This window comes from Peromyscus californicus, unplaced genomic scaffold (genome assembly GCF_007827085.1).
Source record: "Peromyscus californicus insignis strain IS unplaced genomic scaffold, ASM782708v3 Scaffold_2__1_contigs__length_46816999, whole genome shotgun sequence".
NCBI lineage: Eukaryota > Metazoa > Chordata > Mammalia > Rodentia > Cricetidae > Peromyscus > Peromyscus californicus.
Genome location: NW_026294540.1, coordinates 38,493,067 through 38,519,930, shown reverse-complemented (window position 1 = coordinate 38,519,930; position 26,864 = coordinate 38,493,067). Strand labels below are relative to the sequence as shown.

General features: G+C 40.0%; 1 protein-coding gene across 1 annotated transcript; it reads left to right on the top strand.

Annotated features, from left to right (window-relative positions):
• The first annotated feature begins 833 nt into the window (after positions 1 to 833).
• LOC128120561 (cytochrome P450 3A11-like) lies at positions 834 to 25,888 on the top strand. The gene is made up of 14 exons (XM_052754721.1): positions 834 to 904; positions 1,862 to 1,955; positions 3,846 to 3,898; positions 12,749 to 12,848; positions 14,868 to 14,981; positions 15,067 to 15,155; positions 15,446 to 15,594; positions 17,262 to 17,389; positions 18,286 to 18,355; positions 20,305 to 20,465; positions 21,237 to 21,463; positions 21,951 to 21,953; positions 22,874 to 23,036; positions 25,793 to 25,888. Exons 1-14 carry the CDS (start codon positions 834 to 836, stop codon positions 25,886 to 25,888), a joined length of 1,518 nt encoding a protein of 505 aa, XP_052610681.1.
• The last annotated feature ends 976 nt before the right edge of the window (positions 25,889 to 26,864 follow it).

Genomic DNA, 26,864 nt, shown 5'->3' with positions numbered 1-26,864 from the left:
CTATATAGTCTTTTATTGTGAGCCATAGCTGTCAGGGGACACTTGCAGTCTTGAGCCTCATTTCCTGACTCTGTAAAGCATGACCTCATTGGACCATGCTGAGCAGTTGGTCCACTGGGACATACTAGATTCAGCCATCTCTCCCAGTTCAACTCAACTGATCTAAATGACAACTCTATTACATAGTGGTAACTACTGCCCAGAACAGTCTTATAATCTAGTAAAGGGTATACAGGAAGACCCTCAGTGGTGGACTAGGGGGAATGCTAGGGGGAAGGAGACACATGTGTGGGAGTCATACCGTGAAGAAGTGACTTTATTTGTTAGGGGCACAGGTGAGGACAGATTCTAACAGATTGCTATTGTTTTGCTGAGTTGAGTTGTCAAAAATGACTAAATGTCTTTCAGGGAGGGACACTGACATTCTGCAAAGGTCAGAATCCAGGTAGCACAATTTTTGCTTCATTTCATGTATCTTTAAATGAAGACAGCCTTGATGAGAGGGCATTTCATGTCAATGAATTTGTTTAATTTCTGATAAAAATGAAGAACCTGTAGTCTTCCTGAAATGACTACATTATTCATTGATTCTGCACAGAATGTTAGCTCAGAAGATATCAAAATGGACTGTGCACGAACTTTCTGATCTGCCAAAGTGAAGAGGATACCAAAGTCCAGGTGGCTGGATCACTTGCCCCACCATCGTCCCGGGGTATAAACACTGCAGCCTTGCACATTTCAGCACCATTGGGCAGAAGGGAAGCCCTGCAAAGGGTAGCACACACCGCTGGAGGGAGAACACAGGGTCGTACATTGCTGACAGACAAGCCATGATGGACCTGACTTCAGTTCTCTCCCTGGTAACCTGGGTCCTCCTGGCAATCAGTCTGATGCTCCTATACAGGTGAGTAACCACCAAAGATCCTCTCCCACCGTGTCCTTGGGATTGGGGTAATACTCACACCTATATTGTGGTATTGTCTGGAAGGTCAAAAGTAGTATCAGAAGCAGGGGCTGGAGAGATGACTCAGTGGTTAAGAGCACTGACTGCTCTTGTAGAGAACCACAGTTTGAAACCTGGATCCACATGTAACTCACAATCATCTGTAACTACGGTTGCAGGGGATCTGATGCTCTCTACAGGCACTAGAATAAAAACTTCAGAAAGAGAGCAGAATTGAAATTAACACTTGTAAAAAACATTTTAAATTACATGTTTTTATTTATTGGGCCTAGGGGCAGCACATGAGACAGTGTGTGTGTTCTTGTGTTTGTGTGTCTATGTGAGTGTCAGAAGATAACTTTAGGGAGTCAGTTCTCTCTTATTGTGTTCTCCTGGGGGTCAAACTCAGCTTATCCACATTGGCAGCCAGTGCCTTTCCCTATGAAGTCATCTTGAAGGCCTGAGTTCATTTTGCATTTTTTCGTCATAATGGGGGATCAAAGCAGAGTCTGTATGTGCTAGTCAAGCACTCTACTACTGAACTATATCCCAGGTATACTAACTCTTAATATTCATATTGATGTTATTCTGATCTGCTTGGCATACACACACACACACACACACACACACACACACACACTTTAAATTCCCTCTTGCTGAGGTGAGGTTGTTTTCTGATAAGATTTACTCTGGCTATGACCTGATTGACTTTCAGGTTACCCCTAGGTCCACCAGAACTCAGGAGAAACAGGTATGAACAGAGGGCTGCCATGCACACTGAACCCCCCAGCCTTTCCCTAAGCTCTATGGGAACTGGAGGGGCAGCCAAGTCATTGTTTTGCTTCATTTTGGGGTTTTGGTCACGTTTATCTCCTCTCCTCTGTGTGTGGTCATAAGGTTTTCTGTTTCACTTTACAGATATGGGACCCATAAACATGATGTCTTTACGAAACAGGGAATTCCTGGGCCCAAACCTCTGCCATTTATAGGAACTCTGCTGAATTACTACAAGGTGAGTGTTGATTGAACTCTCCATCTGGCTTCCCTTGATGGCCAATAATGGTTTAGTTCTATTAAATGTTCTTTGGGAGCATCCACTGAGACTTCAGGCCCTTATACTGTGTGTTCTCATAATATTAGAAATTGTCTAGTGGTTCCTTGGGGCTTTATTTGCAACTTAAAACTATCAAATTCTGTGTGTGTGTGTGTGTGTGTGTGTGTGTGTGTGTGTGTGTGTGTGTGTGTGTGTGTGTTTATAGTGTGTATGCATGTATTTGCGAGTATGTGAGTGCCCATATGTATGCAGGTGCATATGCATGGATTTGTGTGAGCATGGAGAGGCTAGAGGTTGATATTGGGTGTCTTCTTGATTACTCTTCACTTTATACTTAGAGGCAGGGTCTCTCACTTGAACCCAGCTTTCTCTGACTTGACTGGTTTTGCTAGCCAGCTGGCTACAGGGAGCTCATGTCTCTGCTTCTGACAAGTGGGGACTACTGGAGGGCTTTAAACACTGCCTGGCATTTACACAGATACTGGGGATTTAAATTCTGCTTTTTAGGGTGTGATTTTCCCACTGAACCATCTCCACAGTTTCCACTGTCAACTATGCCCCATATTTCTTAATTTTAGGTTTGTGTGTGTGTGTGTGTGTGTGTGTGTGTGTGTGTGTGTGTGTGTGTATGTGTGTGTGTGTATGTACCTTGGCATGCATACGCAGGTCAAAGGACAACTTCTTAGTGTTTCTTTCCACCATATGAGTCCTAGGGATGAAACTCGGGTTATCAGGGTTGGTGGCAAGTGTCTTTTCATTCGCAGCCATCTCACTGGCCCCAATGTCAGTTTATTCAATGTCAAGTTTGCCTTGGGTGAAATGCCCAGATCTGCAGCCCATTTCATCTTGATATTCTGGACATGATGCTCAAACTTTGTGAGCAAAAAGAAGTTTGTTTCTTACCCAGTGCAGATTCTGGAAAGGCACTGCTGTACTTATTTGAAGAAAATCTTGAAGGGGTTTCCAGCTTCAATGATATCAACCTGTATGCATTAAATTAAAATTCTCCTCTTTGTACCCAAGCTCATGAGCAACATTTTTTCTTTTTTCTGAATATTTCTAAAGCATCAGCATATCACAACCCTGCATAGAAACTTTTGGGGACTTTTCATATACTTGAGTTCTCTGCAAAATCATTGAACCCCTGAGATTATTTCCATGGCTCTATCCCCAACATTCACCCTTCATGGCATGTCTGGGTTCTTGAGAACTAGAGTATTTTGCTTCACTCTCTTCCTTTAGAAATGGGGGTCCTGGTTAACACTTGATTCTTTTAGAAAGAAGATTTCATGCATATACTCGTGGGATTGTGCACATGGGTGGAGTACCTACTTAGGCCAGAAGAGGGCACTGGATTCCCTGAAGCCAGAGTTACAGATGAATGTGAGGTGTTGGAACTTGGATCCTTGAGAAGATCAGCAAGTGCTCTTAAATGCTGAGTCACATCTCCAGCCCTAATGACAAATCTATTCTCTTTTGTTTTTGTGGTACTGAGAATGGGATCCAGGGCCTTCTATATGCCAGGCAAGTGCTCTAACACTGAAATGTCTGCTCAGGTTTTTCTTCTTAAAGGTTCTATGCTTATTTTGCACATTCTTTAAAAACTATTATTATTGTTGTTGTTGTATGTTGTATGCATTTTTTATCTGGTGATATGTATATGTACATGTCTATGAGAGTGAATGCAGATGCTCCAGGAAGGCACCACTCTCCCTTTTCTCAATGAGCCATCTTGCTGGTTCCACTAAATGTTACTGAAGAACATTTCTCTGTCAGAAGCAATAAACCTACTTTCATGGGTTGATACATAAAGGGCAATAATGAATTTCATGCTATTTCTCTTTCCAGGGTATGTGGAAATTCGATGTTGAGTGCTACAAAAAGTATGGAAAAATATGGGGGTGAGTATTCTGGAAAGTTCCGTGGAGCTGATCCTTTAGGAAGATGTACTCTACATGTGCAAGGACAATGCCAGCCCAGGACTGTAGTCATGCACCTCTCTGTTGTAAGGGTGATGCCATGTGTCACTAAGTGCCATGGCTCCCAGGTCTAATTATCTTCAGAACGTTGAACACTGTGGCTTTTTGACAGGCTTTGGTGTTCCATGGACTCTGGGCCTTGTGTTTTGTTGTTTTGGTTTGTTTTTGAGACATGGTTTCTCAACAGCTCTGGTTGTCCTGGAACTTACTCTGTAGACCAGACTGACCTTGAACTCACAGAGATCCACCTGCCTCTATCTCCTGAATTCTGGAATTAAAGGTGTGAGCCACCCACACTCCAGGTAACACTTTTGACATAAGAGTATATCATTGTGTCCTGTCTAATTGAACAGATTTTGGAGATTCAATGTATTTAAAAACCAAAGTGTTCTTCCTTGGATCTACATCCTCAATGGTTCTGTAAAGCAGCTGAGTTGGCAGCAGGAACTGTTCCCTGTCATTGATGCTGGAGTTTGGGTAGATCTTTGGAGTGGGTGTCATCATATGCTAGGAGACACGAACAAGTGGGAGGAGGCTCTGGCTCTTCCTGCCTCTTCATCTCTTCTCCTCCATCCTTAGGAACAACAGGCCTGAACACAGGGGTCTGCTGAGTTGATGTAGACCATAAAGGCCATGTCATTCAATGCCTACAGCAGGCTTTGCTGTCTGTCCAATGGCCCTATGTGAATGTCTCCTGGAAATATTATTGCTTGTTAACACTTGATAGTCTTTTCTCAACTTTTCACTGACTAATATTTATTTATTTGTTTGTTTATCCACTTATCATTGTTTATTTGTTTGTTTGGAACAGGATCTCTTTAAGTAGCCCTAACTGTCCAGGTACTGGAATTGTAGACCAGTCTTGCCTGGAACTCAAAGATATGATTGTTTCTGCCTTCCAAGTGCTGGGATGAAAAGTGTATGCCACCATGCCTGGCACTAATATCATTTTTATATAAACATTTTGCTTATATTTTTCATTAGTTTTGTGTGTCTGTGTCTGTACCAATGAATTTAATTGGACTTATTTACATAAGCATGAGCGAGCAAGAGGTTATTTACAGGAGTGCGAGGTTCACCACTGACACAGACTTCTTGCCCTCCCCCAGCAACTGCTTCCTTTTTCCTTTTTTGTTATACTTGTTTATTTATCAGAGAGGGCATGTGTTCCCTGGCGCACATGTAAACGTCAGAGGACAACGTGTGGCAGTCTGTTCTCCATTCCCCCGTGTAGATCCCAGGGGCTGAACTGGAGTTCACGGGGCCGTTTTCCTTCCCATGCCAGGGTTAGCTGTGTGTAAATCCTCAGGCAGGCTCAGGCCCCTGAGCTTCCTGCTGCGGTGTTGACAGTCAAATCACCCACAGGGCCTGTGGAGGTCACCCCAGCTGCAGTGAGTTCCAGACCAGGGAAGACAGCACTTTGCAGCTCCCCTCTCCCCGCCTGGCTCTCAGGGTCTTTCTGCCCTGCCTGCCACACTATCTGAGTCTTGGGGAAGTTGGTAATGGCGCCTCATTGAAATTATGTATTTTCATTGTATCAAAGCCAAAGCCTAGTGCATTCTAGGCAGTCATTCTATCACCAAGCTATAGCCCAAGCCCAGAGAATGAAATATTTTATTATTTTTCAGATAAATTTTTTTAATTTATTTTTTTAATTTTTAAAGGATTTTTTACTTTAAAATTTTTTAGTATTGATACTAATATTTGAATGGTTTAATTATTAATATTTACAATAATATTTTATTTATTTACATTTAAATTCTTTATATTTTATGTTCTTTGGTGTTTTGCCTGCATGTATGTCTGTTTGAGGGTGTCAGAAGCCCTGAAACTGGAGTTACAGACAGTTGTGAGCTGCCATGTGGGTGCTGAGATCTGATCCCAGGTCCTCTGGAAGAGCAGCCAGTGCTCTTAACCACTGAGCCATCTCTCCAGTCCCAATATTTTATTTTTAAACATCTATTTCTATTACTTTTAATTATGTGTATGTGCATGTGTGTGCTTCTGCACATGAGTGCTAATGGTCATGAAAGCCAGAGGCATTGGATTCCCCTGGAGCTGGACTTACAGCTGTTATGAGCCATCCAAGTCGGTGCTAGGAACCAAACTCAAGTCTTCTCGCAGGAACAGTATGTGCTATTATTAACTATGGTGCCATTTCTCCTGCCCCTCACAATATTTAAAATATGCAAATATCAGAAAAGGATATAAACAACTCTCACATATTCACATGTAGACTAAAAAATTCCATTTGTTGTGTCTTATTATGATGTCATTTGGAACTGTTGTTGGTTAATTCATATTGTTCAGGACACTTAAATAATGAGAGTTACTCCAAAATTTAATTTTAGGCTCTCTGGAAGCAGGGAGGTACAGTTTCTGTGAACTGAACCTTGAACCTCTGTTCAGAAGCATATTTACTGAGAGTACAGGAAAGTTGTGTTTGGGGTACAACAAGTTCCTCATGTCAAAGTCCCCTTGATTTATTCTACATGTTCTCTGAAGGAAGCCATCACACCCCTGCAACCTCAGTCCTTATTGTGCACTGTCTGCAGTACCCAATAATCCAAGACCTCCAAGCATGCCTGGATAGTCCTGTGACTAAAGTCATGCAACAGATGGAAAACCCCTTCAGAAAAACAACTCTATAAATCACAAAAAAACAGTCACTGTTCTCTACTATGATTTCATCAAGGTCTAGGTACCTTCAACAACCAACTAATACATTCTGCTATTACCCTAGAGACACTGAGAAACAAATTTTTCATTATAATGTTTATCCAGGATACAATGACTCTATTAGATTCCCACTACATTTCCTTTTGTTTAAGCTGTTTTATTACCTTCAAGATTATGCAGCCACAGTGAAGATACCCCTTTATGTATCATATTGTCTCACAGTCTTAGGTAGATAATCCAGAATACATTTTCCTTCCAGTAAAATTATTACATTGAAAACAAGTATAACAAATGGTAGGATAAGAAATCTATTAAAATGAAGCACAGGACTGAATGAAGCTAAGGGATCTGCAATGCTTTCCATGACTTCCATTCCGGACATATCAAGATAACTCAACTGAAAAAGTTTCCTTCCTTTCTTGTTATAAATCATCAATCATTTGAGAAGAATTAGGGTGATCTAACAAATGCATTTTAACCCTTTCTAATCATACTTGCTTTCAGTAACCTTAAAAACGTAATGCAATAAGATGTCACATTCTAATCACATTTTAAATTCATATGCTCCCTCAGTGTTTCTAACTGATCTCCCATTAGGATACAACTTGTCTCAAATCAGCTGTTTCATTGACTACCTAACTGTCTATTCTATTTTGCTGAGCCCAAAGGTCTGCACATGTTTATGCCAGTCTTTAATAAATTCAGCAGTCTGAATTTCTTTATGAAGGGCCAGACCAGCTGACACAGTCAGTTAATGGAATAATTCCCATTACCACAGCAACAATTATTCAATCATCCTATGAGTTCTTCTTAATATTCTCTCAGAGAGTTTCTGGACTAGAATCATGACAGGTTAGCCTGTCATGGCCTCAAAAACTTCACTGGCATCCAAACTGTTGGCCTTGATCCAAGAATGTATAAACATTCAGAGGTGACATCTAATGACATACTAGCATTAATGCAAGTATGAAGAGTAAAGTGTTCCAACTGATGCTATAGTGATTAAGGTGCCATTGTTTAGACCCTTTCAGTAATACATAAGGTAATGGTGCACATGCTACAAAGTGGTGAATTTGGTTTCATCTAAAGGACAAAGTATATATGCCATCATTAATGTTTAACCTTCTTTTCCATAGTTTAAGAGAATGTAAGGCACTTGCCCATTTCTCCAAATTAGTCTGAACTGAATTTCCAAATTGCCACATAGGAACTGACATCCCAACACCATTCCATTGCATAGGTTCACAACTAATTTCTCTAATTCCATTCAAACCATTCTTTTGCCATCTCAATTCTGAGTGAAAATACTTTCCTCATGGGAAGCCATAAGGGCTTTGATCAATGACTTTTCCTTGGGAGATATAATATGCACCTGATGATTCTCACTTTTACATTGATGACAATGTATCCAGTCAGATGCCTTGTTGCTCATCCACATCTCACAAAATGGAAGATTTATGGAATTAGTAGAATTAATCTCCTGTCCTCTAAACCCAAACGAAAGAAACATAAAAATTTTATTTTGAACCTCTTGAGTAGTATGAACTATAGATAACCAAATTTGAAAAGTTATATTTTGACAGTGAGTTCCATCACCCATAAAATTAGGAATTCCTTGAATTTCCACAGTATGGTTTGTAGTTTCCTTACCCTCTTCCTCAGGCCCACCAGGTCCTCACTAGTCATAAGGACCAAGTAGCCAAGAGGATTCATTGACCACTACAGGAATATCTGTGTCTCCCCAACTGATCCCTTTATTAATGGGAGGATTAGGAATATAAGCCCAGTATGTTTGGTCCCTATTACATACACAGTTTCCACAGACAGCATAGCATGGAACAATGTTGCAGAATTCAAAGGCTCCTTAGCCAGCTGAACTATTGTTTCCTCTTCTTCAGTGAATTTCTTAAGCCATCCTCATGTAGAAGGATCAGCTCTTTGTTGCAAGGGCCTCCTGTATCTCTTTCTTTCCAGAGTTGTGTTATCCATGTCAGCAGCCAAGACAGCCAGGAGACTTCTCATGCTCATGTCAAATTTTTATTAATTTTAATGGTGTCCACAACTTCTGGTCTCCTTCAGAAACATAAGCATAACCTCGACCCCAACATAACACCTTCTCTAATTTCCATTCTGATTGAAATATCCTTGTAATACACATGATAACCTAATTCAAGAGTTTTTTTCCACAGTCCAATGCCTTTCAGCAGCTGTTGTCCTGCTTCATTAGTATTTAAAAATTTAAAGTTAGTAAAGCATGATGTAATCTATCTCTGGGAGTCCTCCTATTCCCCCCTTTTTTAAAGCATGTCTTTTAGAGTATGATGAGATATTTCAACAGTTGCTTGTCCTGTAGTGTTTATGTGGTATCCCTGTAATGACATTTATGTTATAACTTAAAAAAAAAAAAATTACTGAGAACATAAGCAGAAGCATTATCAGTTTTAATTTGTACTGATATGCCAATTACAGCCATCATTTCTAATAAATGTGTAATTACAGAATCAGCCTTTTCAGAACTTAAGAAAGATACCGATTGAAATCCAGAATATGCATCATTGTATATATTTAGTTTTTTTCCAAATTCTGCTAAGTGAAATACATCCATTTTCCAAATTTCATTTCTTTGAGTACCCTTAGGATTACTTCCTGCTGGTAAAGGAATTTGACTGTACCAAGAACAACAAGGACAATATTTTTTGTACTTTATTTAGCTTGTCACCAGGTAACAGAAATCTTTTACTTTAAGCCTTAACTATTAACATGATGTTTTTATGACATTTTGAAGTTTCTAATACATTTTCTATTAGTAGTTGATTAATTTCTTCATTTCCTTTTTCTAATGACCCTTTAGATCCTGTTTGAGACCAAATGTGAATGATATATAGTGGATAATTTCTTTCCCAGATTGCTTGTGGCAGTTGTATGAATAAAAAATTTAATTCTGATTATCAGGAATAAGTTGAACAGTATATGTATATAATTCAACTCCTTTTGCATATTGAGAATCAGTAAGCATGTTAAGATACTCATTAAAATTTAATAAAACCATTATAATGGCATATAATTCTGATTTTTATACTGAAAAATACGGACTTTGGACTACTTCCTGCTTTACAACCAGCCATTCCTAATTTATTTGCATCAGCATAAAATGTAAGAGCCCCCAAAATAGGTGTTCTTTTTACTACATGGGGAAGAATCCATTCAGTTCTTTTTATAAATTGAAGTTCTTTACTTTTGGCATATATATTGTAGATTTCTCCTAAATAATCGCTACAGGCTCTTTGTCAGTCATCATTAATTACCCATAACTGCATAATTTCAACATTAGTGTAAGGTACTACAATCTCAGCCTGATCCATTTCTGACAATTGACAAAATCTTATTCTTCTTTTTATAATTAATTCAGAAAACTTTCCTTTGTAGATTTTTATTCTTACATACTGTTTATGAGCAAAAAATCCATTCTAAAATATTATCTTCTCTCTGCATAATGAGTCCAATAGGGGATTGAGTAGAAGGTAAAATTACTAAAATGCATCAATTTGTGAGATCTAATAGATGTATATAAACATCTTGCAATTTCTATTCTACTTGGGACAACACCTTTTCTGCTTCAGGTGTAATGCCTAAGACTGTTTAAATTTGAGTCACTTTGCAAAATTTGAAATAAGCTACTTAATTCTTGAGTAGTCAGTCCAATTGTTAGACCACAACCAATTAATATCTCCCAATAAATTTTGAAAATCATAAAGTATATGTAATTCATCTCTTCTAATCTGTCCTTTTTGTGGCTGGATTCTCTGCTTACTTAATTTAAATTCTAAATAATTAAGAGAGTCTCCTCTTGAAATTTTTTCAGGAGCAATTTTCAATCCCCATTGAGGTAAAATCTGTTGCACCTCAGCAAACACCTTTTCAAAGATATTGAAATCAGAGGCAGCTATTAAGATATTATCCATATAATGATGTTGTTTTTAAACTAAATCTCAATCTTATGATTTTACCAATAAAGACTTGGGAGTCAGATGCTGGGGTGAAAACCTGCAAGCTCAGAAAGGCAGAGGAGCAACGAGCTGACCTTCCTCCTAGTTGAAGTCTCAGAAAGAGAGCTTTCCTTTTCCTGTCCCAAACCAAACAGGACCACAAAACTCCAAGTCCCTCCTCACTACTTCCTGTGCATTTCTCTGTCTATTTTCCAGGCTCCCTTTAAGTCTCTATGGCTACTTCCTGTCAACTACTTGCTGGCTTTGCCTCTTAAACCAAGGTTGATTTTATTTAATTAATGCAACTCAGTGTTCACAGTGTGATCAACTATCCTGAACATAATGATAAACAATGGATTGAGGAAATTGCTTACTAATTACTTCCAGTGGATTCTTTTTTTTTTTTTTCTTTTCTTTTTTTGTTGGTTTTTCGAGACAGGGTTTCTCTGTGTAGCTTTCCTGGAACTCACTTGGTAGCCCAGCCTGGCCTCAAGCTCACAGAGATCTGCCTGGCTCTGCCTCCTGAGTGCTGGGATTAAAGGCGTGAGCCGCCGCCACCACCAGGATTCTTTACATATTTAGGTATTGACATAACATTGTACTATTTACCATTTCCTTCAGAAGGACTTTCCATTTATATCCTTTTTACATGCTTGGACATTATTATAAGTAGGAACTATAAAAGCCAATTTTTCTTTATCTTGTTCCTGCAAGGGAATAGTAAAAAAAAAAAATCAATCTTTTAAATCAACAACTATAATAAGCCAAGCCTTAGGCAATAAAGATGATAATGGAATTCTAGGCTCTAAAGGCCATAGGTTCAATTACATTGATTACAGCCTTTAAATCAGTACATTTTTTAAAGATATTTTTATTATAAATACAGGATAATACCAAGGCTTTGTAGTATTTCAGTGTGCTTAGCATCTAAATGTTTTGTACAACTTGCTCAAACACCTGTATTTTTTTTTAAATTATGGGCCACTGTTCCACCCATACAGGTTTATTAGTTAACTATTTGAAAGGCAGAGCAGTTTGGCTTGCAGCAATGGCCCTTATTCCAAATTCTGGTTGCCAATTTCTGCCTTGTCTTGTTCCTGGGCAACCTCCATAGCCTGTTGTTATACCCAGAGTCCCCCGAAAACCACCAAGAGATCTAATCCCATGCAAAGAAAAGAGTCTTTGTATTGTGATGAGTCAACTCAGGACTATCCATTCATTTGACAAGACAGCAGAGCAGCAGAGAGTCTGAGTAGCATGGAGGCAGGTAATTATAAGCAGTAAAGCAAGAAGGGTGAAGAGGTTTGGGTTCTTGAGGCTACATAGGAGCAGACTCAGGATTGATGTACCTCCATCTGGAGGTGCTGTCCTTGGTTAGTTTGCAGCTGCAAGAAAACTATTATCTTTTTAGCAGTTGTTGTGGCTACTACATTTTTTCTTTATCATGACCCCACTTTGCTGTAACTTTTAATTGGCTTCTTTTACTGTATGAGGATATCTGGAAGGGTTTTCCTGTAACTAGGGCTAGGCTCAAGTTTGGGGACTCAAGGGTACATCATGCTGTGCCATGGGCCTACATTCTGTTGGGTGTTTTCCATAGCCTGTCATAGCTGCAGAATAGTCAAGGCATGGGTCTGGGCAGGAGGCTTGGTTCCTTATTTCCCCCTCTTGATGCTACTCAAGAGGACCCAATCATGGGTTCTCTCTGAGGGTCCCTAAGGGAAGGTACTGAGACCTCAACACCATTAGCTGTACTGTATTTATCTGTTCCTTAATGAGGGAAATCAACTAGCTCCGGATACAGGAGCCAAATTGAGTTAAGAGTAACAAAATCAGTAAGGGACACAATATGGTAGAAATCAGAGTCGTCAACCATGGGGATGAGTTTAATAGTGACTCAAACCAGCCCTGTGCTTGCTCTCTGTCTCTCTCTGTCTCTGTCTCTCTGTCTCTCTGTCTCTCTCTGTCTCTGTCTCTCTCTGGGACCTCCTGTGACAATGTGTTGTATAACCAGAGTGAGAGTCATGTAACATGAGAATCAAAGTCTGGATTTGGGGTTCTGGCTTCAGAAACTGGCTTGGGTTAATCAGCTGTTTTCCCCACACAGGTTGTTTGATGGTCACATACCTGTGTTAGCTATCACAGACACAGAGATGATCAAGAATGTACTAGTGAAAGAATGCTATTCTGTCTTCACAAACAGACGGGTAGGTAACTTGGTTTTAATTTAAAAAGTTGATTCATGTTTGTTATTTGTATTTATGTGTATATATGTATGTCCATATGAGTGAATGTTATATGTGTGTGGGTTCTTGTGAATGCCAGAAGAGGGTATGGTGTTGTAGGCAGTTGTGAGTGGCCTGACAGGGGTTCTGGGAACTGAACCTGGCTCCTCCAGAAGAGCAGCAAGTGCCCTTAACTGTTGTGCCATATCTCCAGCTTCCCCCATTTACTAATGCACAACTTTATATTTTACTTATTGAATTGATTTTGATTGATTGGTTTGGTTTATTAGAGAACTCACTCTGTAGGCCAGACTTGCCAATACTCAGAGATCTACCTGCCTCTGCCTCCCAAATTCTAGGATTAAAGCCATGTGCCAGCACCACCCAGTTATACCAGGTATTTGTTTGTATTTTTTATTTTGAGTTTTTCAAGACAAGGTTTCTCCTGTGTCCTGGCTGTACTAGAACTCACTGTATAGACCAGATTGTCCTTGAAATCACAGAGATTTGCCTGCCTCTGCCTCCTCAGTGATGGGATTAAGGGCATTCACCGCCACCTCCTGGCTACTTAATGAATTTAAAAAAATGAAATAAATATAAATTCACAGTGGCTTCCACAATAACATACAAGTGGAGTCTGGGCATTCATTTTGCTAATAGGAAGTGTAAATATATCATATTTAATCTAGTTGCAGATGAACACTATTGTCATCTAGACTGTGTTTACATTTCCTGTCTCACAGGACCTTTCTCTTGTCTGTGTGGTGAAGTACACTTAACCACAGGTCTAGGCTTGTGCAGTGACAAGCACTGAGAATACAGAGCTGCTCCTTGACCATGCAGTTCCCTCTTGCTAGCCCATTAGCTACCTTGTTCGGCCTGTCTTCTTCTCTTCACCTTGTATATCCATTTTCCTTCTCAATGGATTGTGGGGTCACTGTCAAGTCTGATGACTATTTACCTGGTCCTTCTGTGTGGGTTTGTTTGAATACAAATTTTACAATTTTGAGATTTGCTCTTAAACCTATGGCTTTATTTATGTTAATTTTGCACTCGGGATGTTATTTATTTTAATTTTGCACTCGGGAGGCAGAGCCAGGCAGATCTCTGTGAGTTCGAGGCCAGCCTGGGCTACCAAGTGAGTTCCAGGAAAAGGCACAAAGCTACACAGAGAAACCCTGTCTCGAAAAACCAAAAAAAAAAAAAAAAAAAAAAAAAAAAACCCAAGCATCAAATCCTTTAAGTGTCTCAGGGCTAGGGAGATGGCTCAGGGGTAAAGGACCTGAGTTTGGATCCCCAACATCTATATAAAAGCTGGACATAGCAGCATGCATGTGTTACTTCAGAGCTGTGTTTGGAAATAGGTAGATCCTAAGGGCTGGCTGGTTAGCTTTTCTAGCCAAACCAGAGCCTTCTAGATTCAGTGAGGAACCTGCCTAAAAAATGCACTAGAGACTTATACAGGAAGTTACAAGACCTCTGGTCTCTAAATCAGCATGTACACACACATACACACACACACACACACACACACACACACACACACACACACACACACACAAACATGCACACACCCCATATGAAAACATGACTTTTTACATTGCTAAATGTTGTAAATACAGAACTAAAGAACTTGTCTGTTGCAAAGATAACTTTCCATCTGTCCCCAAGCCTTTTGCCATCGCATAGCTCTGGAGAATCTGCTATATCTTGTTCCCATCTTCTCTCCAACCCTGGAACTAATTTTCCAACCACAGAGAGATTTACATTTAGAAGGATCCTGAAATATAGAGATTTGAAATCTTAACAGGCAGCCCAGTGAACACCTGATTTCTTATGGACTGTGAGGAAATTTTGACATTTTTGCATCTGGCATGAGGGTTGATCCATAGTAAAGTCAGTAACTAACTGCTATACTCCAATTTCCACTTAGCACTTTTGCAACTATGGAAAATTCTGGACTTACAGAAAGCCAAATTTGTATTTTTTTTTGGACTCTAGGATATTAGCCCAGTGGGGATTATGAGTAAAGCCGTCTCCATGTCTAAGGATGAGGATTGGAAGAGAATTCGAGCCTTGCTGTCTCCCGCCTTCACCAGTGGAAAACTCAAAGAGGTGACTGGAAGGCCTTTTATGTGAAATGTTTGTGAGACTTGATTCCCCACACTTAACTATGGATGCCTTTGTGTTTTGTGCTTAGATGTTCCCCATCATTGAACAGTATGGAGATATTTTGGTAAAATACTTGAGAAGAGAGGCAGAGAAAGGCAAGCCCATCACCATGAAAGAGTAAGTAGTGATACATGTACTGCGGTTCTGGGAGAGGAAGGGCAACTGGGGCAGAAGGGTCATCATCTGTGTGTCTCACATGGTCCAGCTGCTCCTTCTTCCCTTAGACACTAGATGACAAAATATTCAGTTAGAAAAGAAACATGGTTGTACCAAGGTCACGAGGTAGGGGGAGGCTAGGAGGGAAAGGTACTTGGTTAGTACTGAGGTGATTTTGCCTGTCGTGCCCAAGAATACGAATTTTCAGGCTTCTTGGTGCATGTGTTAAATTCCCATGTCTCTCTCCTCAGAGTGTTTGGGGCCTACAGCATGGATGTGATCACAAGCACGTCATTTGGTGTGAATGTTGATTCCCTCAACAACCCAAAGGACCCTTTTGTGGAAAAGGCCAGGAAGCTCTTAAGATTTGGTTTTTGTGACCCATTATCCATGTCAGTAGGTGTGTATGATGGTTCTTCTGCCTTTTGACCCACTGCTCTTGTCTGTGGCCATGTTAGTCAATTCTGCCTTTCTCTTCCACACTTACCAAAACTAATAGATCTATTGGTATATAATTCACCCCCTTAAAGACACAATCCAGTATTTTTAGTGTATTCAAATGCATGTAACCCTCACTTTTGTTTTAGAACTTCATTTTTCTTTCAGACTGTGTTGCTATAGCTGGCCTGGAAGTTGATATGTGGACTTCACTGATCTTGAACTCACAGTGATCCACTTACATCTGCCTTCTCTGTTCAGAGAGTAATGCGTATGCCACCAGTCCTGGCTTTGATTTAGAATTCTTTTATTTATCCTTTGACAGTATCACATAGGCATACAATCTATCGTGATTATACCTACCCATAACTCTCACCTCCATTTTCCCTCAGACTCCCCAACACATCTTCCTCCCAATTTATGTCCCTTCCCTTTTGAGTCCAATGTGTCCTGCCTGCCAGGATGCTGACCATTATTATTGGTGTGATCTCATGCAGGTGGTCAGATAATGAGTGGGTTTTATGATATTGTGTTCCCCAATATATTGTGCACCCTAATAAACTTATCTGGTCAGAGAACAGAACAGCCACTAGATATAGAGGCCAGAAAATTGTGGCACATACACCTTTAATCCTAGCATTCCAGAGGCAGAGATCTGTCTTGATCTCTGTGAGTTCAGAGTCACACTGGAAACAGCCAGGCATGGTGACACACACCTTTAATCCCAGGAAGTGATGGCAGGAAGCATAAAGGTATTTACGGCATGAGGACCAGAAACTAGAGCCTGGTGATCTTTTAGGCTTTTAGCAGCAGTTCAACTGATATCCATTTGGATGAGGACACAGAGGCTTCCAGTTTGAGGAAAGAGATCAGCTGAGGAACTGCCAAGGTGAGGTTGTGGCATGTTCTGTTTCTCTGATCTTTCAGCATTCACCCCACTACCTGGCTCTGGGTTTGTTTTTATTGATAAGACCTTTTAAGATTCATGCTACAAGTGGGCCATGCCATGTCCATGATATGGCATCTTACACCACCACTCCCTGGATTTTACTTTATTCCCACACCCTCTTTCATAATGTTCCTTGAGCCTTGAGTGGTGGGGGTGTTGGTTTAGATGCTCCATGTAGGGCTCAGCACTCAATAGTCATTTATTCTCAGCACTTTAAATTACTTAGGAGTCTGCATTGACTGATGGTCCACATGGCCCATTGCCAATGTCAACTGCAAAGCAGGAACACCTGCTTTGATGTTTTTGTGGCATGTGGAAATCAGAGAATAGCTTACATTAGTTGGTTCTCTCCTATCACAGTATGGGATGCAGGGATCAAACTCAGGTTGTTAGGCTTGTGTGCAAGACTCTTTAGCTGTCAAACCATGTCAACGGCCCCTGTCTGTACTTTCTTGATCCACACAAACTACAGGAACAGAGTTAAATCCAAGAGTCAGAGGTGTTTCTTTGGCTACTCCAAATGCAGAAGGAGCATTATGATGGTGACCCAGTGTGAGCAAGGTCACAGAGAGAATGGCTTCTGGTTGAGACTTGGTGACTTATTGTTAGATTGCTTCATGATTTCTCTAAATGAAACTTGCATTTACACTAAAACTTATTTTTCTATCTACCCTTTCCAGTACTCTTTCCATTCCTCAAAACAATATATGAGAAGCTAAATATCTCCATATTCCCAAAAGGTTCAATAGCATTTTTCAAAAAATTTGTGGACAGAATGAAGGAAAATCGCCTGTATTCTAACCATAAGGTAAAAATCTTAGAGGTTGTCCCCTTAGAGGTCCATAGTTTAATAACATGTTTGGTCTGTGAACATGTGAGCTGTGTACTGCCCTTCATCTATCACTAAAGGTAGATAGAGAAGGCTAGATTGAGAGAGAGAGAAACAGACAGAGAGAGATAGGGAGAATATTAATATTTCTGGGGAAGGAGAAATTAGAGTTTTGAAAAATTGATTGAAAATAAGACGAGAATTAAACCTTAGCAATAGAAATGAAAACCAGATCTTGAATAAGGATTCAAATTTTAAAAAATGACAAGGCACAATACCTACACAAGACCAAGGCCACCAAATCTCCAGCATAGATGAGGGAGGACCCTCACCCCTCACTGAAGAACTGTTGGTAATTGATGGCTGTAGAAGGAGGGTGTGGCCACTAATAGGTTTCCCCTGCACCAGTGGATGGCTCCATAGCCAGATGCATGTGGGCAGCACCAGCTGGACTCAGTGGGTTATTGAAAAAGAAGAGGTCATGAAGTTTGAGGAAGAAATGTTATAAGGGATAGAGAAGGGATCGAATGGAGGAAATGGTGGGGTGGATATGACAATATCTCATTGTATATATGTATGAAATTCTATAAGAATACCTAAAAATGATTAAAAGGGGGGAAATACTATTATCATCTCCTTCAAAAACATTCTCAAAAATGAAAGCTATTGTTTGAACTTGTGTCTCTTGTAATTTATTGTAAACGTGGTTGATGTGGTAGCTGATGGCTCCCTGGTTTAGCCACTGGTGCTTTTGTTCTGTGATGACTCCAGCAACACTAACTTGAGTAATCAAAGCTTCTGCACGGCTGATCCACCTCTGACCTCCGACCTCACCATTGACCTTCTGTTTTTGCAACTTCTCTTTCTGCTTCTAGCACCGAGTGGATTTTCTTCAGCTGATGATGAACACTCGTAACAATTCCAAAGACAATGAGTCTCATAAAGGTAAACAAGGACTCCCTGGTCTATGGACAAGGAAGCTCTCAGAAAATGTGTGGGAAGGTTTTCTAGCAGAAGAATACCTCTGCGGTGTTGATGACAGAAGGACATGGCTATTGTTTCCAGGGAATATTCTAGAAGCACAGGGGCACAGGTTTGTTCCAATTGTAAAGGGTAGCCATGATGGAAGTCTTCAGTGGTCTCTGTGTGTTACTTAGGTCTTTCCCAGCACACTGACTGGGAACTCTGCCTAGACATCTGACACCAAACATCCAGTCAGGAGGCATGCACCCAAACTGTGCTGGTGTTTTCTTGGAGCCCCTGCTGTACATGTGTTCTCTACCTTAATCTATGCTAAAGATTTACTTTTCTCTGTGTATTGAATAAGTGACATCTGAGGAAAGTCTCTTTGTACAAACACACTGGTTCTTTTGATTTTTTTACACACTTAAAAATCACTTTTAGATTTTTATCTTCTTCGGGTAGCATATGCATGTGTGTGCACATGTGTACACCCCATGCCTGTGTGAATGCCAGAGGAAGGCACCAAGTGTCTTCCTCAACCACTCTCTGACCTATTTCCTCCACATGGTGTCTCCTATTAGACAGTCAACAACTTTTAGACAGTGGTTGGCAGTCAGAAGGTGCTGGTAATCCATAGAGTTGGTGTTACAGGTGTGTGTTAGCATACTTGCCTTTTTACATGGTGACTGAGGATTCAAACTCAGGTCTTCATGCTTATGCAGCAGCAAATGTTCTTATCCATTGAGGTATCTCTAGAACCTCACAGCTATGATTATACTTTAATTTAAAAACATTATTATCATCATGGTTGCCAATTTTCAGGCTTTAATCTACATGTGTGCATCAGTAGCTAATGTAAAGGGATTCTTCTATTCTTATGTATTTGCTTATTTGTAGTACGTACAATTGCTTATATATAACAATATGATCTTCTAGGTCCCAATATTTGCTTTTTAACGTCATCATATATTTTGTGTTTCAAATTCTCTCCAGTTTGTCCACTTGAAACCCTTTCATGTGATCAGCTAACTTCAGTTTCTTGTATACCACTTCATCCTTTTGAGGTTGGATCTCATATAGCCCAGGTTGACCTCACATCATGGAGTGTCTAAGAATTACCTTTTAACATCTATACTATCATGCCCAGTTTATACGGTCCTGGGGATTGAAACCATGGCTTTAAGCATGCTAGGCAAGCTCTCCACCTACTGAGATTAATGTCCTTAGCCCTTCTGTGTCAATTTTGATTGCTAAATAGATATTAATTTTTAAAATGCCCACTGATTGTGGGTTTATAGTCCAGTTTCAATTTAGTAGCAAGAACTTAAACTAATTGGAAGAAAATAATTGCCAACAACAGAATCACAACACTCATGGAAAATGTTTACAACTGCCTGTAACTCTAGCTCTATGGGCTCCAATGCCATCTTTGCCCTCCGTGGGCACTTGTACACATGTGCAAGCACACACACATAAAAAAAAATTTAAGCTCTAGCAAAGGACTGGAGCTCAGTTCCTAGAACTACCTCTGAAAGCTCAAAAGTTTCTAAATCTCCATGTCTAGGGGATCAGATGCCCTCCTCTGGACTCCATGGGCACCCCACACACACATGGCACCCCTCTACAGACACAAATACATACACATAAATAAAAATAAAAGCAAATCTTAAAACAGAATAAATTACATGTCTTGAAGTTGCCCACTGATGATGATGAGGACCAGAGCATAAACCAGGGGACATCCTGGCTGAAGCAGTCTTCCCCTTCTCTGTCTGTGTCACATGGATGTGAGAGTGACAGCAGTCCCAGGGAGACTGATCGGCTACTCCATATTTATCTCTAGGGAAACAGGACCTCATTTGATTTTCTCTTCATCTCTTCTGTGATGGTCCTCACTGACCTGTTTTCCTGACATGTTTTCTTACTTTCAGCTCTGTCTGACATGGAGATCACAGTCCAGTCAATTGTCTTTATTTTGGGTGGCTACGAATCAACCAGCAACACGATTGTCTTCGCCCTGTATTTACTGGCCACTCACCCTAATATCCAGAAGAAAGTGCAGGAGGAGATCGATGAGACTCTGCCCAATAAGGTGAATGGCTGGTGCTTGGAGGAGGAGGGAAAAGGAGACACCGATCACCCTCAGTGGTGTGTGTGTGTGTGTGTGTGTGTGTGTGTGTGTGTGTGTGTGTGTGTGTGTGTGTGTGTGTGTGTGTATCCTAGACCTACACTAGGTATTTTTCTAAATCACTCTCCACCATGTTTTAAGACAGGCTTTCTCACAGAACGTCAAGCACATCAATTTGTTAGGCAGTCTCCTCAATGATCACCAGGCAGGCCTTTACACTGTGTCCCCCTTCCCAATGCTGGGATTATAGATGTTTGCCACTGTGCCTGACTTTATGAATGATGTGTATCTGACTCAGGCTTGCATAGTAGACACTTCACAAATTGAGACATCGTTAAGCCCCAAGTAATAGTTATTCTAACCACTTTGTAAAGGGCTGGATAGGTGGCTCAATGGTTAAGAGCACTGGCTTCTCTTTCAGAAGATCCATCCAGGTTTGATTCCCAACCCCAAATGGTAGTTCTCAGCCATCTGTAATTCCAGTTCCAAGGGATGTGAAACCCTCTTGTGACTTCTGTAGGTACTGCACTCATGTGATGCACAAAACACATATGTGGGCAAAACATAAACACAAAAAATAAAATAATTTAAAGCCTTTATAAAATGTATTGTAAGTGCATAGGACCTTTTCAATGCTGAATTCAGCTTTGGAGCTACTGAGAACTCAACAGTACAATTCAGACCTATTGAAAGTTAATGTAAAATTTCAGCACAAATCTTTTTTTTTCTTCCCAGGCATCTCCAACCTATGATAAAGTGATGGAGATGGAGTACCTTGACATGGTGTTGAGTGAAACCCTCAGATTATACACAATTGTTAATAGACTTTTTCGGGCCTGTAAACAAGATGTTGAAATTGATGGTGTGTTTATTCCCAAAGGGTCCTTAGTGATGGTACCAATTTATGTTCTTCACCGTGACCCAGAGTACTGGCCAGAGCCTGAGGAATTCCACCCTGAAAGGTACTAGACTCCCCGGAGTGTGAACCCACCCTGAACCATGTTTGCCTGTATATGCTATGATGTCTCTTATGGGAAGATGATCTAAATGTGATTTTTGCATCCATTTGCATTCTATGATGAGAATGGAAGAGAAAAGGAAGGAAACAGAGGAGAGGGGATGAGAGATAGGGAAGAAAATATGAGAATTTAGGCACAGAGTGTTTTTCTTCTTTTACCTCAAGTAGCAAATGACCAACTTAAGTGAGGCAGGAGCCCATTTTCCTTCAGTCTAACTGGCACATGCTTTTCAGAGATGAACCCAGCATTATCCTGAATGGACTTTTAGAGTTTAGAGATCTATCCCCTTTTTTTCTCACATTACCCTGTCTCTTCTCCCTCCTACAATGTTGATTCCCTAATTGTCCTCATCAAGTCTTCCTCCTGTTTTCATGTCTTCCTGTTTTCTTGTGGCTCCTGAGTTTAATTAGGGTTGCTTGCGTAAGTGTAGTAGGTAAAGGAGTTATTTACTGGAGAATGAACAACACACCAATAGCTACATCACCAAAGAGAAACTACCCCCTACTCCAAAAATGATTGTCAATAGCTCCTCAGGGAGGTAGCACCTCATGATCTCTCCCCCATCCATGACAGAGTGTATCAACATGGTTCCTGTCTTGTGTAAGCAACCAGAGGTGCTGGGAGTGTATGAGTACAATGGCTGTGTCATGCCCAGATGATAGTGTTTCACAGCACCCCTTTCATTCCCTTACTATTGTGTTATTCTGCCCCCTCTTCTGAGATGTTCTCTGAGCCTTGTTGGGAATGATATTGATGTCCCATTAAGTGCTGAGCACTCCACCATCACTGTTTTTCAGCATTTTGACCAGTTATGAGTCTTGACGTTAACTGTCTCCCACAGCAATCAGAAGCTTCTCTGATCAAGGCTGAGAACAGCACTATTTTTTGTATATAAACATAAATATTTGGAAGACAGTTTGATACCATGTCCACTTAGCAAAACAACAGTAGTACATTCACCCTTAGAGCATATGACCTCCATAGCCATTAGATTTTGACCAGATTTTCAGTACCAGGCATTAATTCCCTTTGTAAATTGGAACTGCAATCTAACCAGACAGTGGTTGGTTACCCCTATCCCATAACACCATAATTACACTAGTGGACACAGAGGATAAATTTTCTTTCAAACAGCAGTTGTCTAATCTACCATCTGGAAACTCTTACAGGGCAAGGGAGATGGAAAGGACCTTTAGTGTACAATTTCTCACAGCCAAATACCTGGATGCTGAAGTTCAATGAACCTTTCCCAAAGTACCTGTATGTTACCAGTTAGATGTCTAAAGACAAACACATGTATGCAGCTCTTCTGTTTCCACCCTTTGTTGACTTATCATTACTCTGTGTCTCCAGGTTCAGCAAGGAGAACAAGGGCAGCATCAATCCTTATGTATACCTTCCCTTTGGTAACGGACCCAGGACCTGCCTTGGCAGGAGGTTTGCTCTCATGAACTTGAAACTTGCTCTCACTAAAGTGCTGCAGAACTTCTCCTTCCAGCCTTGTAAAGAAACACAGGTGAGGGGAAAGCTATCTCTGTAAATGATGTTTTGTGGGGACAGTTTTTTTCAACTGAAGGTTCTGTGTATAAAAACAAATCTGTGTTTGATGTTTGCTAATTTGTTTTATGACCAAATGAGTTATTTGCATCCAGGCAAGAGCTGAGTTGCTTTTGGTTCTGGGTCAATATAGAGCACAAGTGTAGCATTATGAAGAGTTAGTGCAGGCCAGTATGACAGGATTACATGCATTGTGTTTGAAGTTCCAGTCATATCCATTGGAGATTAGATTTGTCATGTAGCATCAAGAGGTGCAGTGATCATGTCTTCACGTTTATTGAGTGGTGTACTCTTCTTCAGGAACTCACAGAAGCTCTGCTCTGACAGTCTTGTCAACCACTGACTGTACAGTAACAACTCATATACGGGGTCAGAGATGTTTGTCTGTTGGAATAGTGCTTACCTAGCATGCAAAAAGCACTGATTCCAATCCTCAGGATAGCATGAAGTAGCAGTGGTGGTGCATGCCTGGAATCCCTGCACTCAGTGGGTGGAGGCAAGAGGGTCAGAAATTCAAGTAATCCATTGCCACTTAGTGAATTTTGAAGCCAGCATGGCCCTTTATACATGACATCCTGTATAAAAAACAAAAGCACAAATTCATAATGCCTTATCCTTTCTGAAATCCTAAACTAATTTACCTAGAGTGTGGCTTTAAAAGTTCATCTCTGACTTCCCATGTGATGCTAAGTTGAGTATCATTATTTTAAAACACAATTTCTGGGACTCAAGAGATGACTCAGTGGTTAAGAGAACTAGCTGCTCTTACAAAGAACCTGAGTTCAGTTCCCAACACTCACATGGTGACTCACAACTATTTGTAACTCCAGTTCCAGGGCCTCTGATGTCCTTCTCTGACTTCTGTTGAAACCTCACACATGTGGTATGTACACATGTGTAGGAAACACGCTCATATACATAAAATAAAATAAAAATCTTGAAAAGATTGCTAGATATGATGAACTTCAAACTTATGAGGCATCTTGATGGTTCTGCCTCACTTCTCAGGAGCTCTGCTCCAGAAAAGAGGTAGCTGTCATATTTCCATAAATCATGTATCCTTTCCTTCATATTCTGTTCTTATACTTCAAGTTCTTGTTCATTCCCCAATGTATCTTCCTCTTGGGTTTATTTCCCCATTTCTTTATACTCTACTTTGGGCTACTGGAGGTTGTTTTTTTTATCACCTGTGCCAATACTTTGTAATTAATGCCTCCAGTTTAGTTGTGTTTTTTCTCTCAGTATTGAAGGATATCCCTGTCTTTTCTATATCACCTCGTATTATTCTTTCCACAATCTCCAAAATGTTTTTTGTGAAGAATTTCTGCATTTAAAGCCATTGGGAAATGTTTTGAAGCATACCTTATAATTCTAATATTCTTCCATAAAGATACTGAGCTAATTTAAAAATTAAAAGATTATGCTTATGTATATACTTTATGTACATCTTTTTATGCATTCAAGGAAAACACATATATACTACTTAAATTTTAAAAGAAGTAGATGGTACATTTGGAGAAAGCATTTACATTTTCCTGAACAACTTGTTCTTGTTTCATGTAAAGGGATGGGTAAAATTTATGGGATGTGTATATTTAGAATGTGTCTTCTCTTTGACAATTAGTTTCATGTCTGGATGGATAGAGGAATGACAGTGCTTATTCTGTGATTTCTGATTTAAGGCAGTTGTATGGCTTTACCTACACACAACCTCACTTAGGTTAGTACTTTCTCATGAAAGCATTTAAATCATAAGCATGAATAAGGATTAAGACAGACAAAGGAACGTTCATATTTTGAGAGCCAATGGCACACCTGTCATGTGACAGATGATCTGGCAAGTTCCACTCATTTTAAATTTGACAATTCTCTATCTCCATATCAACTTTGATCCCCTCCTCCTGTGACCAGAAGATTACTTGGTTGGAGGCTTTCCTCCTCCATCACTGAGTAGAATGAGCCTAAAACATCATTAAAAACACTGTAGGACTCAAAATTCTTCATTCAACCCATCTGTAACAGCCAAGAATAGATACTGGAAAAGCAAGCAAATATCTGTCTTCCTAAAGACTTGACCTAAATGGGCTCAACTACACTGGTGACATATGATCTAAGAGCTGAGGACTGTTCACAGAGGTGAAATTCCCCCACTCAGTGTTCAACTTGCAAGTTTCATCAAAACAAAAATTACTTTTCAGAACTTAAACAAAACATTATGACATATTAACTAAGAATCAGGCTCAAAGATGTTAAACTCATTGGGCTTAGTGGTGCATGCATTTAATACCAGCACTCAGGAGGCAGAAGCAGTTGGATCTCTGTGAGTTCAAGTACAGTCTGGTCCACATAGTGAGTTGCAGAACAGCCACAGCTACAGAGTGAGACTGTCTTGAAAAAAAAACAAAACAAAACAGAAATTAAATTCATCTGTTTTACTCTTAGCACAGAACAGAAATGACATAAACCAACATGACTTCATCTCAGGCCCTGTATATAGTAGAGTCTCAGCAAATATTTTACCTTATCCAAATTTGGAAGCATGCTTTCAACATCTAATTGACACAGCTTGGAGAATAACGTAGTCAAAGCAAATGACCTTAAATAAAGCTTATATGTATCTGCATAGCATCATCATCCTGGAAGGTTTTTTACATTTCTTTAGGGGTTGTTGTTGGTTCACTCATTGATTCTCAATATTTTCTTCCACTGTTGCAGATACCAATGAAATTAGGCAGACAAATACTTCTTCAACCGGAGAAACCCATTGTTCTAAAGGTTATACCACGGGATGTGATCGTAACTGGAGTGTGACTTTCCCTCAAAGACTTCCACTGTGTTCTTCAAGAAGGTGATATGTAAGAACACTGGAATCTTTAATTTACTTCATGAATAAAACCCAGATGAATATGTGGCTTAATCAACTGGCCTTGATCCATGATTAAGGATCCATTACATCCATTCACCTTTCTCAGTGTCAATACAGAGTACCATAGAATGTAAAGGAATTGACTAAATCAGTTGACAGAATAAGAAATTCATGTTCTCTAGTCCTCATGGGACCATGTTGATCCATATCTGGTTGTCTCCATCAATTTCCTTAAAGCTCTTTTAAGAGTAACCATGTCTCTGTAATTTGATCAGTAAGTTTTTAATAAAAATGTAAACTATTGTAAAAACTCTAATTGGAAAATTGGTATCCTATATTTTAGCTCCAATATTCTACAATATCGTTACATTGAAAATATAAATTAATATCTCTTTTAAAAAACCAATAAAATGTATTTTTGCATTCTGTGAGAGCTTCATACAATGTATTTTGATCATATTAATTCATCTCCTCCAACTCCTCCCAGATATTTCAATAACATGAATCTTAATAGGTCTTATTAATAAAAAACCTGGAGCCAGAAATTGCAGTGAAAAGCTGAGGGAGCAGAGAGAAGCCAGCCACATTCTTACCTGCATTGAGATCCTCCACCAAAGAGACCTACTTCCTGTATACCCACACCTATATGCCTTTCTGCTCTGTCATCTCATTTCCTCTCCACTCAGCTACATCACTTCTTGTCTCTCTGTACAGATCCCCAGACCTTTATGGTTAGTTTTGGGAATTTAAGGTGTGTGCCACCATGCCTGTCTCTGTTCCTAGTGTAGCCTTGAACTCATAGAGATCTAGTCAGATCTGTGCCTCCTGAGGGATAGGATTAAAGGTGTGGGCTACCACTGCCTGACCTCTATGTTTACTTTAGGGGCTGGCATTTTCCTCTGATCCTCAGATAAACTTTAT